A 17080-nucleotide genomic window follows, 5' to 3' on the forward strand; every position below is an offset into this window, starting at 1 on the left:
ACCTGTCATCAAGAGGTTATTGGGTGACCAGAATTCACAATGAATGGGGTTTTCTGGTGACTTAATATACGGTGGTTTACACCTTTCGTTTCTAATCTCCAGTCAAGTTCAAAACAATTCTTTTTGCATTTAACAGATGCTTGAAGTGGCAAGATCCTTTCTCCAAAACATTTTAACAATATCTATTCTTAGATGAATTCCAGATAAGGGAAAGAGTATGTACTAAAAGTAATATTCAAGTCCATTAGTATGCTGTCTACATTTTCACTTTGGGGATGTAGATTATTGTGCCCTTACCGGCATCTCTTCTGACCAGCATCTTTAGATTTCCCAGTGTTACCTTAAATACAATATGACTTCAGTTAGTTTCATCATTTCTTCACTCTTTTTGTTCTCTTCGTTTTTGTTCTGCACAGCTTTCCTGTGTCTTCTTCCAAGGCACCTTGTTCTCGTCACCTCGACTTAAAGTCTTTGAGTCTTCTTTGACTCTTCCCCTGCATTTATTGATTACACATACCAGTGAGTTCCTGGAACTGGATTCTACTTCCTCTTTTTCAACATGCTTTTATGTTTTCTCCTTTCTTCTCAATCCCTTTGTTATCACATTTTTCTAGATTGCTTCAAAAACACTAGCTAGTTATTTTGCTTTTACCTTCTACCTACACTGCCCTTCAATTAATCCTCCTTAAGTATGGCTTTTATTTTGTTCCTTTTCTGCTTGAAGTAGCTCCTTGTCATCCTGAGAGTAGGACACCCTGACTTGGGTTAATTTCATCTATCAGACTTTATCTCTTACTGATCCTTAACACAAATCCTCTCTTGAACTAGGCTGGTCTTCTCCTTGCTGTACTCTATATAAGAAGAAAAAATAAGGGATTGAAAGGGACGAAGCTTAAAGATAGTGTTTAACTTTCTATTATGAAAAGTTTCAAGCATATTTAGGTAGAGAGTAGTATAGTGAACTCCCACGTATCTTATCTGCTTACTTCAATAACTATCAACCTCTTGCCAATCTTGTTTTCTCTATTCCCATATTGCTCCAATTTTTTTTTTTTTTTTTTGCCTGAGAGTATTTTAAAGCTAATTGCAGACATCCTTCACCTGGAAGTACTTGCGTATGCATCTTTAAAGGTTATTTATCTATCAGTTTACATAGTGCAGATCATCTCTATGGTGGTTTCCCTGTCAGTTGGTAATTTAGCTTGTTTACACACTTTTGGTGTTCATGAGATGCCTCATTCCATTTTGCCTCCCTGTCATTTCTCCTCAGAAGGCCCAGGCTGCCATGTGGAACTATACTATAGCTATTCAGATATTTGAAGAAGTTGTCACATATTATTCTTTTTGGTACCTGTCACAGCACACATAGCACAATTTGAGCATACAGGAGACATGTAATAACTTTTAAAATTAGGGGCACTTGGGTTTCAGATCTTTGACCTAGGTCTTACTTGCACTAGTGGGATTTTCAGCTACAACTTTAAGTTTCTTTCTTTAAGTTTCTTTAAGTTTCAGACATTTTGGTTTTATGTTTTTAGATTAGCAATTGAAAGAATTGGGGACCTGGCTTTCAAAATTGATTCTAAGGTTTTGTGCACTTAAAACAACGTTTTGGGCAGACTGGTTATCTAAAACCTACCTGGAATTATTTTCAACTTTTACTTAGTTTTCTTTTTCTTTAAATTTAGTGCTTTTTAGTGAGCTAATAATATGTTTTCCTTGTGTACACCAGTACTTGTCAAAATAAATTTTTTAAGCTGGGTAATTTTAAAAAATAACTTCTTTATTTTATTATAAAAGTGACTCATCGGGAAAAAATTGGAAAACAAGGCAAAGTATACACACAGAAACTCAAACTGCTTATAAATTTACCACCCAAACTACTTTTAACATTTGGTGTCTATCTTCTAGTTTTTTGGACATGTTTCTGTGTTTGTTGAATTATACACAGAGTAATTTTTTTTTTAATATATTATGTCCCTGCCATATGCTTGTGCCATAATAGCAGATCCTAATGTTCTGTTTCTTGTCTGCTAAATCTGGCCTGTAAACAAAATCAAACAACACAGACTTCATTCCAGGTTGTAGTGCTGGTGGCATGTTTTGTCATTATTGTGGTTTTAACCGTAAGTGCTAGTTGGGCATAGAAGTAATGAGGGTATTAATTATTGTCAAGTGAACAGGGGCCACCAACTTTGTATCAGATTGACTCAGCATTTTAAAATTGTAGACTTGAGATTTTCAGAAATTGGAGGGTTCTTTATGCTACATGGAAGATTGGGTTCAAGTCCTATTTCTGACACCATATGATTTTATTTTCCCATCTCTGTGGGATGAGAATTTCTTACAGCTAGGTGTACGGTCATGCAAATTTCTGTTTCCCTAGGGCCTGGCACAGAATAGATACTTAATGGATTGTGCCAAATGTGGCTTCTTTTTTTGCTGTGAGCCAGGAGTAGTGTGAACACACACATTGCCTATACATTATTGTTAGTTATCTATTGCTATTAAACATGTTATCTCAAAATTTAATGGCTTAAAATAACAAACATTTGTCTTACACAGTTTGTGTGAACCAGGAATCCAGGAACAGCTTAGCTGGGTGGTTTTGGCTCAGAGTCTGAGACTGCGGTCATCTGAAGGCTTAATTGAGGACCCACTTCCAAGGTGGTTCATTCGCATAGCTATTGTCGGGAAGTTTCAGTTCCTCACCACATGGGCCTCTCCATAGGGCTGCTTGGATGTCCCAACAGTATGGCAACTGGATTCCTCCAGGGCAAGGAGAAAGATCCAGTGCCTTTTATGACCTGGTGTTAGAAATTGCACACTGACATTTCCACTTTATCCTGTTTTTAGGAGTGAGTCACTAAGTCCAGCCCATATTTAAGGAGAAGGAAATTAGGCCACACCTTGAAAGGAAGAGTATCAAAGAATCTGTTGGACATATTTTAAAACTACCACATGTGTTGGATACATAAACTTCTAATTAATTCATATTCAACATTGGGGTCACATGTCCCCAGTGAGCTGCATTTTTAATATGCCCTTGGGTTAATTCTGATACACTAAAATTTGAGAGTCACTAACTTAAAAAAGTGGAGAGAGATACCATGTTCGTGGATGCAAAGACACAGTATTTTTTTTTTTTTTTTTTTGCGGTACGCGGGCCTCTCACTGTTGTGGCCTCTCCCGTTGCGGAGCACAGGCTCCGGACGCACAGGCTCAGCGGCCATGGCTCGCGGGCCCAGCCGCTCCGCGGCATGTGGGATCTTCCCGGACCGGGGCACGAACCCGTGTCCCCTGCATTGGCAGGCGGACTCTCAACCACTGTACCACCAGGGAAGCCCCACAGTAATGTTTTGATGTCACATCTCTCCAAATTGTCCTATGAACACAAACTCCCAGCTGGCTTTTTTTTTTTTTTTTAAAGAAATCAACCAACTGAATCTAAAATTTATATGGAAATACAGAAGACAGAATAGCCAAAGCAATTTTGAAAAAGAACAAAGTTAAAGTACTTGTATTACCTGATATCAAAACTTACTATGGAAAAAAGCTCTACTGTGAAGCTTTAGTAGTCAAGATAGTGTGTGTGTGTGTAGGATAAAATGGGGTCCAGAAACAGATCGATGATTATGTGGTCATTTCATTTCCAGTAAAGAGGCCTAAGGCAATTCAATGGAGAAAAGGCAGTCTTTTCAAGAAATGGTGCTAGAACAACTAGACATCTTTATAGATTAAAAAAATGTTCCCTGTCCCTTACCTCTGTAAAGCTCCTAGAAAAAAAGAATATTCACAATACACATGTCTAACCAAAAATTTGTAATGGATAATGTATAAAGAACTCTTACAACTTAGGAATAAGACAAATTTTTTTAAGTGGGGGAAGGATTTGAAGAGATACTTTACTGAAGGAGATATATGAGTGGCCAATCTGCACATGAAAAGTTGCCCATCATTTAATCGGGAAACTGGATTAAAACCACAGTGAGAGGGACTTCACTGGTGGCGCAGTGGTTACGAATCCGCCTGCCGATGCAGGGGACACGGGCTCGAGCCCTGGCCCAGGAAGATCCCACATGCCACAGAACAACTAAACCCGTGCACCACAACTACTGAGCCTGCACTCTAGAGCCCGTGAGCCACAACTACTGGGACTGCGTGCCACAACTACTGAAGCCTGCGTGCCTAGAGCCCATGCTCTGCAACAAGAGAAGCCACTGCAATGAGAAGCCTGCACACCACAATGAAGAGTAGCCCCCGCTCATTGCAACTAGAGAAAGCCTGCGCACAGCAATGAAGACCCAACGCAGCCAAAAATAAATAAATTATTTATTAAAAAAAAAAAGCACCACAGTGAGATACCACTACATACCTGCTAGAATGGCTAAAATTAGAGACTGATAATACTAAGTATTGGTGAGAATTTGTAGCAGTTGGAACTCTAATCCATTGTTGGTGGGAATGTGTAATGATACAATCACTTGGGAATACAGTTTGGCAGTTTCCTATCAGGTTAAACATATACTTACCGTATGACCCTATAACTTCACTATTAAGTATGTACCCAAGAGAAATGAAAACACATCTACACAAAGACTTGTATATGAAAGTTCGTAACAGATTTATTCGTAAAAACCAATGCCTGAAAAGAACTCAAATGTCCATCAACAGGTGATTGGATAAATAAATTGCAGTGTATCCACACAATGGGATACCATTCTAATAAAAATCTAACCAATTACTGATACATCCAGCAACATGGTTGAATGTAAAAAAAATTTTGCTAAGCATAAGAAGTCAGACACAAAAGAGTAAATTCTGTAATTTCATTCATATGAAACTAGAAATGTAGACAAATCTAATTCATTGTGCTAGCAGATCAGTGGTTGCTTTGGGCTGGTGATGGAAAATGGGGATTGACTGGGAATGGGCACAAGGGAGACTTCTGGGGATGATGGAATTATTCTAAATTTTGATTGTGGTGGGGATTATATCTGTGCATATGTTTGCTAGACTTATCACACTTTATCTTTGAAATTGTATATCTTACTGTATAGAAATTATACTTCATTAAAGGTGATTTAAAAAACAGGTATCTCTTAAGGTTTGAATTTTCCAGAAGTTACATAGATAACCATCTGATCTTGAAAGTCAGTGTTCAAGATTGATCCCTTCGAATCATTTATGGCTTAGTCTTCATAGTACCTGATCTACGAGAAGAATACCAAACTGTTGCTTCCTTTTATGGTAGAATTGACTCCCCTCCCCTTCCTGCTTATTTGTAACACATCTTGGTTTTAGAGGCAGGGTAATGGGATGCCTTGTCTGGGCTGCTTTGTGAAATCTTTCCCTCCAATGGAATGTGCTGTTATGGCTACCATGCCATTTAAATCCTGTCATTGTGCTTCTTGACCAGCTTGTCAAGGTAGGTGGGCAGGAGATAGCTCATGACTGCTCTTTACTGACTCATCTCTTATGGTTACAGATTCTCATAAACACAAAGATAAACATAAAGATCGAGAACACCGGCACAAAGAACACAAGAAGGACAAGGAGAAGGACCGAGAAAAGTCCAAGCATAGCAACAGGTAAGGGTTGAACCAGCAAGTCCCTCATCATTCAGCAGTGGGTTGGCTATGGCTTGGCTCACCTGGAACAGGCCTTAACTTGAACCACAGGTAAATACCATGGATAGCAAAGTCAGCAGAGACTTTGATTCCAGAGTTGTTAAGAGGATGGCCTTGACAATTCAGGCTTCCTGGGGATGCCATTTTTCAGATCAGGATGTACAAAGCAAGTATGGTGAATTGTTAACACATGATGGCATTTAATCAAGTGTCCAGAGAGCTTGCCTTGATAAAAGGTGACTGGATTGGAGACTTGATATATATTTTTCTTATTTCCGTACTTTAAAGGGTATAAATTTAAAAATTCTTAACTTAGGCTTCCATGGTTTATAAGCCCCTGAAATCATATACAAAAGGTTGGGTATATGAGATATTCCAGGAGAGAACATTCCTAGCTTTCGTCAGGTTACCAGAAGAGTTCAGCTCTCACAAAAGCCAATAACCGCCAATGTAAATGAAACTCAGCGGTGCTGCCCTCTGGGATCCAAAGGAATCAGAAAGATGTTTTCTTGTTCATTTTGCTTCCATTTTTTTGATGTAGGAGACAAGTGGTTAAGCCCAGAGACTTAGGTTATCTTTGGATATAGGACCACTTATTGAAAATGAGGACTTAAACTTCCATTTTGAGTTAAAGGCAGTTGTTGGTGAGAAAGCCATAGGATATTCTCATAGTGGCCAAAGTTTTGGTAGAGGGAACATAAAGTTCAGTCATTTATTGGCACAAGTGCCTGTAGCCTAGAGTCTCTTAGAACTACTTCATTAGGTTGGCTTATTGTCTGTGGACAAGATATTTTCAACATAAATAATAGTCAAAAGTTTCTTGTCCAATATATACAGAAACCTTCTACAAATGAATAAAAATGAGGCAGATAATCCAACAGAAAAATTCATGAGAGGATTGAGTAAGCTCTTCACAAAAGAAGATATCCACATGGCCAATAAAAATACTAGAAGACGCTCAACATTATTCATCAGGGAAATGCAACCTCAATATAATATCCTACACATTGTAATAATGGCTAAATATTAAAATAACACTAATACCAAGATCTTACAATGATGTGGATCAATCCCATTTCTGATGGGACTATAAATTGTTAAATCATTTTGGAAAACTACTTAGCAGTGTCTTCTAAAGTTAACATATGTATACCCTGTAACTTAAGAATTCCGTTCCTGAATGTGTTCTCAACAGAAATGTGTGTATTTGTGCACCAAAGGGCATGTACAAAGCTATTCAGAGCTGCATTGCTTTTAATAGCCCCAAAGTGAAAATCTCCTAAATGCTCATTGATAGTAAAATGGATAAAGTGTGGTATATTCACATCTTAGGATACTATATATAAATAAATATGAAATAACTACGGTTAAAGTAATAAGCATAGGTGAATTCCACAAACCTATGTTGAGTGAAATAAACCAGCCAAAAAATACATATTGTATGCTTCAATTTACTTGAAGTTCAAAAACAAAAAAATTAATCAAGACCTTTAGAATTCAGAGTCATGGTTATCTTTGGGAAGGAAGGAAGGGTAGCAATTGTAAAATGGTACGAGGGGAACTTCTGGTGGGGTATCAATGGTATTTTTCTTAACTTTGGTGGTAATCACATATTTATCGTTATTTTGTGATAACTCTGAACTCTGCACATACGATCAGAATATAATTATGTGTATATGCTACTTTTATTTTTAAAAGTTATAAAAAATAAGGCTTATCAAGAAAAAAGATAAAGTGAGAATTCTAAGTCTGTTCTTTTTATGAGTAATGAAAAATTTTTAAATATTTTAAATGAAAATTTTAAATTAATAAGTCTTTGAATCATTAACCAGATTAATTTCTCTAGTGAGGATGTTTCTTCACAAAATCATCTATCACTCCTGTGGTCGGTCTTTTTCTTTTTTTTTTTTAATTCTTAAATTTTATTTCTTTTTTTTTAACTTTCTGGCTGCGTTGGGTCTTCGTTGCTGCACACAGGCTTTCTCTAGTCATGGCGAGCAGGGGCTACTCTTCGTTGCGGTGTGTGGGCTTCTCATTGCGGTAGCTTCTCTTGTTTCAGAGCATGGGCCCTAGGGTGCGTGGGCTTCAGTAGTTGTGGCGCGTGGGCTCAGTAGTTGTGGTGCGTGGGCTCTAGGGCACGTGAGCTTCAGTAGTTGTGACACATGGGCTCAGTAGTTGTGGCTCGCAGGCTCAGTAGTTGTGGCTCGCAGGCTCTAGAGCACAGGCATGGTAGTTGTGGTGCGTGGGCTTAGTTGCTCCACGGCATGTGGGATCTTCCTGGACCAAGGATCAAACCCATGTCCCCTGCATTGGCAGGTGGATTCTTAACCACTGTGCCACCAGGGAAGTCCAGTTCTGTGGTCTTTCCCCACCACTCACTCATTTCTTACCACTTGATTATCTAGTTTCCATTTTCATTAGTCTAGTGATTTTAATTTTAGTAGTGGAATCCAGTCTCAGTTCACATGCATCTTTTTTTCAGTTTGTAGGTGTCCAGCCTATATTAATATCTACCAAAGTAGATTTGAGAGCAAAGAATATTGCCAGTAATGAAGAAGTTCATTTCATAATGATAAAAAGGGACCAATTAATCAGGAGGACATAGCAGTTATGAATGTTTATACACTGATATCAGAGCCTCAAAATACATGAAGTAAAAACTGATAGAATTGCAAAGAAAAATAATTCATATTTATAGTTAGATTTTACTACCTCTTTCTCAATTGATAAGCAGAGAGAAAAGCATTAAGGATATAGAAGACTTTGAACATCATCAACCAACCTGATTTAATTGACATTTATAGAATATTACGCTCAACAGTAAAATACACATGGAACATTTGCCAAGATAATACCATATTCTGGGCCCAGGCCTTCTCCTTGAAACCAGCTTCCCTTGGCTTTCCACTTTTCTGGCCACCTTTTTCATCCTCTCATTCCAGTTCACAGAGTGATTCTCTTAAGTTTTTGGCTCTCTTCCTCTGCCACCTCTCTTGCCATTTACCCTTCTCTCACATTCCATTTCCAGTCTCCCTGAACTTCTTTTCAGTTCCCCAAACACAGCGTGTCTTCTGAGTACTCTAGGTTTTAAAATATGCTGTTACTGATTCTGGAATACTCTGTTGCCCTCTTAAGAACATTCTTTTAGTTGCAGCATAGAGTTTACTTCTTTCAGGTATCCTTTATGCCCTCCACCCTCATACTAAATTTTTATGAGTTCCCTCGCACCTTGAATATATCCCTATCACAGTAATTACCAGTTGTGGTGTTGTTGTAATTGTCTCTTTACTTTTCTGTGTGCCCTATTAGACTCTTGAGGTCCCTGGGAACAATGTTGGAGTCTGTTGTATTCATTTTACATCCTCAAGGCTTAGTATAGTACCTGGCAGATAGGTGGTACTTAGTAGTGTATGTTTATTGAATCAATGAGTGGTTGACCTATGGTTACACCAGTTACCATCTTCTCTCTCCTTTTCATATATTCTCAATTCTATAGGATGGTTCCCTTTGGCCATCCCACATTTCAAATACCTTTGTGTGTGTGTGTGTGTGTGTGTATGTGTGTGTGTGTGTGTGTGTGGTGAAATATGCATAACATAAAGTTTGCCATTTTGAAGTGGCATTAAGTACATTCACCATATTGTGCAACCATCCCCAGTATCCATCTTCAGAACTTTATCATCATCCCAAATAATCTCTGAACCTCTTAAATAATACCTCCTCATCCCCCCTTCCCCCCATCCATTAGCAACTTCTATTTTCTATCTCTGTGAATTTTTCCACTCTAGCTACCTCATGTAAGTGGAATCATAAAATATTTGTCATTTTTGTGTCTGGCTTATTTTTCTTAGCATAATGTTTTCAAGGTTCATCCATTTTGTCAAATAACAGAATTCCATTCCTTTTTATAGTTGACTAATATTTCGTTGTATGTCTACCACATTTTAAAAAATTCATTCATCTGTTGATGGATACTTGGGGTTGTTTCTATCTGTTGGCTATTGTGAATAATGCTGCTAAGAACATGGGTGTACAAGTGTCTGTTTGAGTCCCTGCTTTCAGTTCTTTTGTGTGTATACTTAGGAGTAGAATTGCTGATCATGTCAAACAAGAATTATCTTGCTTGCCATGTTTATGATGTGCTAGTTGATGTGAAGTGCCAAAAAATGTGAGATAGTCTTGACCATGAAGAAAGAACTTCATCATCTGAGGAAAATGCTTATAGATCAGATGAAGAAAAACTAATTTTCATGTTACCTGAAATCTGTCCAAAAAGACTTTAAAAAGATAGAAGTTATTATTTAAACCATAAGCTTTTTTTTTTTAAGTTGAGAATTACGTTTTATTTGACGAACTTGCTGAGGACTTAAGCCTAGAAGACAGCCTCTCAGATGACTCTGAGGGACTGCCCTGAAGAGGTAAGGGAGGAGCCAGGATACATAGGAGTTTTTGCAAGAAACCAGGTTGTAGGAAGGTCAAAAGATTATTGTTAATTAAAGAAAAACAGGGACTTCCCTGGTGGTCCAGTGGTTAAGACTCCAGGCTTCCACTGCAGGGGGTGTGGGTTTGATCCGTGTAAACCATAAGCTTTTAAAAATGGATCTCTTACTCTCTGATACATCTTACTTCACCAACCATAATTTGCAATTGTGATGGGAGAAAAGATTAGGTAGAAGTGGCATAAAAGACTTTGGGATATAAATTTGGCCCTCTCCTGTTTTGCCAGAATCTCCTTTTTAAAAATAAAGGATGTAATTTTGGCATCATTTTTCTTGAAGAGTCCACAATGGTTTCTTGCCTGTATCTAGGAGAAGGCCTCTGGTCTGGTCTATCCACTTAGGTCTCATGAGATCTTGACTAGGTTATCTAACCTTCCTCAACTGAGCTTTCTCGTCTTCCTTAGTTTCCCCATATTAATACATGCTTCAGAAGGGACCCTGGGAGTCAATAAGTATGTAAGCTCTTTAACTGTGATCTGCTCTACAGATGTGAGGAGATAATATTTTGTACATCTATTAAAAGCATGCTTTTCCAAGATTATAGCATAGGCAATCAGGAATTTGTTCTATGCAATTTTGTGCCTTTTAATATTTTCTTCATTTCTAATCAGAATACTTGAGAAAACAGTAGCCTGTTTGCCAAAAGGCATTGGAAGGACCTGCTCTGAGTTTCTGTTTATATATGACTAAATCTAGCCCTGGATCTCTAATTCACATGTGAGTAAGTTTAAGACAGTTTAACCAGATGATGTGTTGTAAGCAGACTTTTAAATGCTTCCTGTTTTGACCTCTCCTGACACACTACCTCTTTGCAACAAAGCAAGTGTGTTGGTTATGGTCCAGTAAAATCCTGTACACTGTGTTCCTTTTTAAGTGACTTCTGATCTTAACGGTAGTTTTGGGTTTCTTCATTTTTCTTCTTAGCACATTAAGGAAACCTTGAGGATTGTTTAATCACCTCTGAAGCCCAGAGTAATTAAGATGTAGTATGTTCTGTTCCAAAATGCTTCACTTTAACACCTTGATCATCAACCCTGCCTAATTTTGTGGCTATCTGTATGAGGAAACAAGTTCTACAGTAATGTTTCTATATTCCCTCCTTCTCTGCTAGATATTAGCATCAGTCATTTTTCATTAGGCTACACTTAGGACCCAAATCCAGGAGGCCTCTTTGTTCTGCATAGTAATATGTACTGCATATTTGGAGTGTCAGAGGATGGGAAACAAGCCTTTTGAGAGCTAGAATGGGATTTAGACCTACCTCTTAGGAGATCCCATCTTATTCATATGCTTTCTCCTTTTATTATTCTAATTCAAGGTGCAAAATAGGGAAAGCGGTGTTAAAGATCATTCCACCTCATCTCTTTTTTGTGTGGACATGAGTCTGAGGTGACATGCCCAAAGTCACATGGCAGGGTGGTAGCAGAGCGAGGTTAAGAGACCAGGGCTTCTGAGTCCTAGTATGATTTTTTCCCCCACTACATTATTCCTTCCAGTAAAAAACAAAACATAACAAAACAATCTCCCTCCCTAAGAAAGGTTCGTTGTGTTGCTAAACTATCTGTGTTTAAATACAAGCATCTCTTTCTCATATGCATATTGTCGGCAGCTTAGGTTTTAAAATGCCAGATCATTTCAGGCGCTGCCTCTTTCTTTGGGCCCCAAATCCCTAAAGTTTTTGGCATTAGAAGTATTAATCTCATTAAATTCTGACCCTGTGAAAACCCCATCTCTGACTCTCTGGCCTATAACATCACAGGAAGTTTCTACCAAAGTCAAATAAAAATAATTTCTTCTGTTATTTGTCTCTGATACTGCTTCTTTCCATTAGCATTGATATTTAGCACTTGAGGTCCTTTAAAGCAATATATAAATCCTCTCTAAAGAAATAAAAGGAATACTCTTAACCAGATGCTAAGGAATCACTGGACTTGTAGGATCTCACCAGATACTTCTCTTGAAAGGTTGCATTCTTAGCATAAATTATCTTTAATACTAGACCTCTTATATATACAACATAATTAAAAGCAATTGCGGTGGGGGGAGGCTTGATTTTAGAAAACAAAGGACTGTCACATGTGAAACATAAGATTTCTCCTGCTAGCTTTTGACTGTGTGCATCTCTTGTCATTTTTAAACCTGACACTCAGGGTGGAGTGACAATTTTGTGGAAGGCCAGGGAAGATAGAACTACTGTGAAATAGTAAGGGAAGTGCTTTTCCAGCCACATTGGCAGTGCTAATTTATACAGTCAGTGTGAGAATAAGGATGCTTTTGGTTTCTGCTTTCCCTTCAGTTCCAAATCCTACCTGAATTAGAGTTGAGAGAACATAGGCTCGTAGGGAAATGCACTGGAATTAAGCAGCTGGTTCTCAGATTAGGGGCAGTTTTTCTGAAAGTAATCACATTTAAAAGATTGTTTACTGCTTTTTTTGTGAGCTGTTGCTGAAGCCCTCCATTTACCTACATGTCCCTATATCACCCTGTCTGGGGGAAATGGACAGTTAACATAGGTAAATAGAGAAGATTGGGTAGTTTAGAAATGAGAAAACTGAGTACCACCACCATTCACATGGGAGTCAATGTGATGTAGTGGAAAGCACACTAAAATAGAAGTGGAGAAGCTAGGTTCTATCATTTACTAGCTGTGTGTCCTCATCCAAGCCGCTTAACTTCTGGGTCTTTTCCCATTTTGGTTGAGTGTTGATAGCAATACTAGCCTGGTCAAGCTTTCAAGTGTGTTGTGGGAGAATTCAATGTAATTATGCAGATAAAAGCTCTTTGGAAACTGTAACATACTCAGTAATTGAGATTATTATGATTACCACAAAGCCTGGTAGAATATCATTCAGATAAATTGAAGCTGTTGATTTTGGTAGTTGAATCTAATTTAGTAGTTACTTATGGATAACTTCTATTTTGGTGCCCTGGTTTTCATTGATATCTAGCCCTATTATAATGACCTACAGTCTTTTTTTTTTTTTTTTTTTTAAGATTTCATGGTGGAAAGGGTATTTGAGCTAGCCATGGAAAGATGGTTAAGATCTTGTCAAGGGAAGGTGATGGCTAGAAAGAGTGACATTCCAGACAGCGAGAAAAGCATAAACAAAATATGGAAGCATTGTAATGTACTTTGCTCTGAGAAGAATCCAGTTAGGTGGATGCCTGGGTTAACAGGATGGGTTAGAAAATGAGGGCTCCAAAAAGTTGCTTGAGGCAGAACTATTAAATGCTATTTTGAGAAGCTGGGACTTGATTCTAAAGGAGCAAGAAGCCTTTGAAAATAGTTGAGAAAGGGAAATATAGGACTTAGCCACAAGTGGCATGAGGGGGTCTAAGAAAAAGGATTCCTAGCTTGGATAACTGTGTGACTGTTTACCCTATTGGTAGAGATAAAGAACTTAGGGGAGGAATGGGAGTTCAGAATGTGTATCGGCTTTGGCATCTTTGGGCACATCGCTTTATCTGCTCTGGCCTGCAAACAAAGGATTAAATAATTTCTAAGATTCCACTCAACTCCCAAGTTTTAATAATTCTTGGGATTTTGTTTAGTAACCTATTAATGGTGGATGAGCATTGAGAAATCTTCATTTCTCAGAGCCTTTCAGAAACTAGCTGCTGCATTTTTTCAAGAGGCAACTTTTGAATTTACCTCCTAGAATGTTTAATTGAACAAACATTATTTAAGCTCTAATTGTCTGCTTTCCTTTGAAGGGTTTCCTCCTTTCACAGCTTGGAATCTTTCTAGGCTCTCCCATAGGAATCCCCTGTGACTCCATTGGCTGCAGCCTGCAGGGGTCTGCTGCCTTGAGGAAGTGGGCAGATTGCTGGAATGAGTTTGTTCTCTTAGCCATTAGTGGCTAGGTCCTATTCGCAGAAGATAAAGAGGCTTCTTCTTCTCTTAGCAGTGTTTCGTTTTTGCTTTGTTTGGGGAGTAAGGCACCAGAGTGGTCAAATGCATGACTGTCTGAGTTTAAGTCCTAGTTATTGTTCGTTAGATGTATTTCCTTGGGCAAGTTACTGAATCTTCCCGTGTCTCAGTTTCCATATCTGTAAAATGAAAATACTTACCTCAGTTTTGTAATGGGGATTAAATTGCTTAGAAGAGTGCCTGGCACTTAGTACTGTTTAAGTATCTGTTAAATATTTTTATTGCTGATAGAGGACAGACCATTGTTTTAGTTTTCTTTAACAAATTTAAATGGTTTCCCATAGCCAACATCCTAGCTTCCTAGAATATCAGACACAGGGTTTTTTCCTAAAGAGGCAGCAAATGCCTTCTTGCAGAAAGAAAATATTTTCACTCTTGGCTTCCTACTGCCATCCGCCTACTTTCACCCTCTCTCCCATTCTTCTTCCTAAGTGCCTAGGGGAACCCTGGTCATCCCTCTCTTTTGTCTGCTCAGGTCCAACAAGAGTCTTACTCGAGAGGTGACTTTGATCTTCCCATTTACTCTGTTTGGCATTGACTTTTGCTTGTCTAGGCTCTGATGTTAGGTAGATCTTTTCCCCAGACAGAGATGAGCCCCGAGCCAAGGAGTCAGCTTCTGTGTGTAGCCAGTAATTGGATGTTTTCTCTGTGAGTTCCTGATGATGAAATTCATATTTAATCCAAGAGTATGACCATTTCAGAGGTTCTAGGAATGCCAGCTACTGTCTGTATTTTGGCCTTCAGTGTACCCCAGACTAAACTCATTCTTAAAATGTATTTGTTCTTCAGATCTTTGGGTTTCCTTACTGTGGTCATTATTAAGCTTTTCTTCTAGTTTATTTTTCTTATTTAGCCCCACTGAAGTTTCTTCAGTATTACAGTCACCTGTACTGCTGCCCCAAACTGGCCAGTATTGTAGTCCTCAGTTATATTTAAAACCCATTTTGTGACTTTTACATATTGTGTCTATTGTGTATGGAAAAGTAGCAGGATCAGTATAAAGACATGGGTAATGTCTCTTTTTTTTTCTTTTAAATAAATAAATTTATTTATTTATTTACTTTTGCCTGTGTTGGGTCTTTGTTGCTGTGGGCGGGCTTTCTTTAGTTGCGGTGAGCGGGGGCTACTCTTCATTGCGGTGCGTGGGCTTCTCACTGCGGTGGCTTCTCTTGTTGCAGAGCCACGGGTTCTAGGCACGCAGGCTTCAGTAGTTGTGGCACATGGGCTCAGTAGTTGTGGCTTGCGGGCTCTAGAGCTCAGGCTCAGTAGTTGTGGCGCACAGGGTTAGTTGCTCCGAGGCATGTGGGATCTTCCCAGGCCAGGGCTCGAACCCGTGTCCCTTGCATTGGCAGGCAGATTCTTAACCACTGCGCCACCAGGGAAGCCCTGGGTAATGTCTGTTAAAACAGGTAGTCAGCATATGAACTCCTCTTCTGCACTGGACAGAATTTCCATCATCTCACTATCATAAGTGGAAAGGTGCTGCCCTTTAAGCCAGTGTGAAAGTCAAGCCAATTTTAAGTCTTGGAAAAAGAGGTACATGTTAGGAAATCCTGAATGGTGATGAGTCAGCCTAACTGATCCAGATTGGCTGCATTTTCTACCACTGGCCAAATTCTGCTTCTGACTTCCATGGCACAGCCTTAGACATGCTTCTGTATGATAGGACTTTGACCCCCAAGTGCATCTGCTACTTACTTCAGGTAGATTCCTAGGAAAGACTACCACTGAGGCTCGCTCTTTGGCGGCACTTCTGTCGGTGTGGGGTTATGGATGAGGGGTAGGACCCCCAGTGCTCTGCTGTCTATTTCTGGAGGCAGGGACAGGAACAGCACCTGATACATAGATACGATGTTAGCATTGTGTCCAAGAGACTTAATAGGGCTTCATAAACCCATATTTCTAATAGTCCCCAATGGAATGCGTTGTACCACAAGATGTTCCTTAACCCTGAATCACCGGAACTCACTTAGTCTAAAAATCTAAACTTGTTCTCTTATATCTAAACAGTTGGGAATAGAGGAGAGTGAGTTGCCTTTGGAAAGTCAAGTTGATAGTTTCATCTCATTTTGGTCTTTGTGATTAATTACGACCTACAAAGGGGTTACTACTCTAGCAGGAACTTTGAATTTCCTGAATAGATTTCCCTCTGGTTAGCAGGCAGAGGAAGTACTGACTTTTTTCACTTTCCTGGGGTGGCCTGGGTACTATCTCATCGCCATGTCATTTGTTGACTTCTTTTCCCTGATCTCTGTTTGGTGTGGTAATGAATAGCAAAGCAGAAAACTGGAGGCCTATGTGTATACTTACGGTGCCCATGCTGTGATTGCCAGAAGGCCAGAGAGCCAGTTTTCTAGTGAAACAGACTAATGTTCTAAGAATTGCTTTCATTGAGAAAGAGAACAAGGGGGGTGGGGGTGGGGGAGGCGTGGAGGTGGAGCATAAAGGAATAAGGAATATAGAGCATTCCTAAGTCAGCCATTTAGAGTTTCATGGGAAGACAAAATGAGAAGTAGCTGTCCCAAGGGTTTTATCATTTCAGATATCCTAGATCTCTATTCTAGAAAGTTTCCACTGATGGTAGAATAAAGTTTTGATCTTATACATCAAATCTCAGACTGGACATGCATTTGTCTCTAACAACACCAGGCTACCCTTATGTGGTACGTATCGACTTCATGGAATTGTAATGATATTGATTTAGTGGAAAGTGCTCTGAACTTGGAGATGGAAATACTCAGTTTAAATCCCAACTGCCCTTCTTTCTAACGTTGTAACTTTGAATAGACTTTGAACCACTGGCTCCTGTGTTTCTAAATCAGTCTAAGGGGATGATAGAGCCTACTTCACACGGGTGTTGTGAGGACTGAATGAAATAATGTATGTGAAAGCGCTGAGCAGCACAATGCTTGCTTAGATTTTTCTTTTTTCTTAGTCTAGGGAGGGATGTATATATCCACCCATTAATATTATGGATGTAATTTTCCACATTTTTTGCTTTTAGGCAGAAACTTCTGTAG

The 17080-nt window shown here is 39.0% G+C and overlaps 1 protein-coding gene across 1 annotated transcript in view; it reads left to right on the top strand.

Moving 5' to 3' along the window:
* TOP1 (DNA topoisomerase I) overlaps positions 1 to 17080 on the top strand; it is a 79258-nt gene that overhangs the window by 24343 nt on the left and 37835 nt on the right. Inside the window, exon 3 of the mRNA XM_082670739.1 lies at positions 5489 to 5591. Within this exon, the coding sequence (XP_082526865.1) occupies positions 5489 to 5591 (103 nt within the window). The remainder of the gene's footprint in view (positions 1 to 5488; positions 5592 to 17080) is intronic.

The sequence above is a fragment of the Grampus griseus genome (genome assembly GCF_964374135.1).
Source record: "Grampus griseus genome assembly, chromosome: 14".
Lineage (NCBI taxonomy): Eukaryota > Metazoa > Chordata > Mammalia > Artiodactyla > Delphinidae > Grampus > Grampus griseus.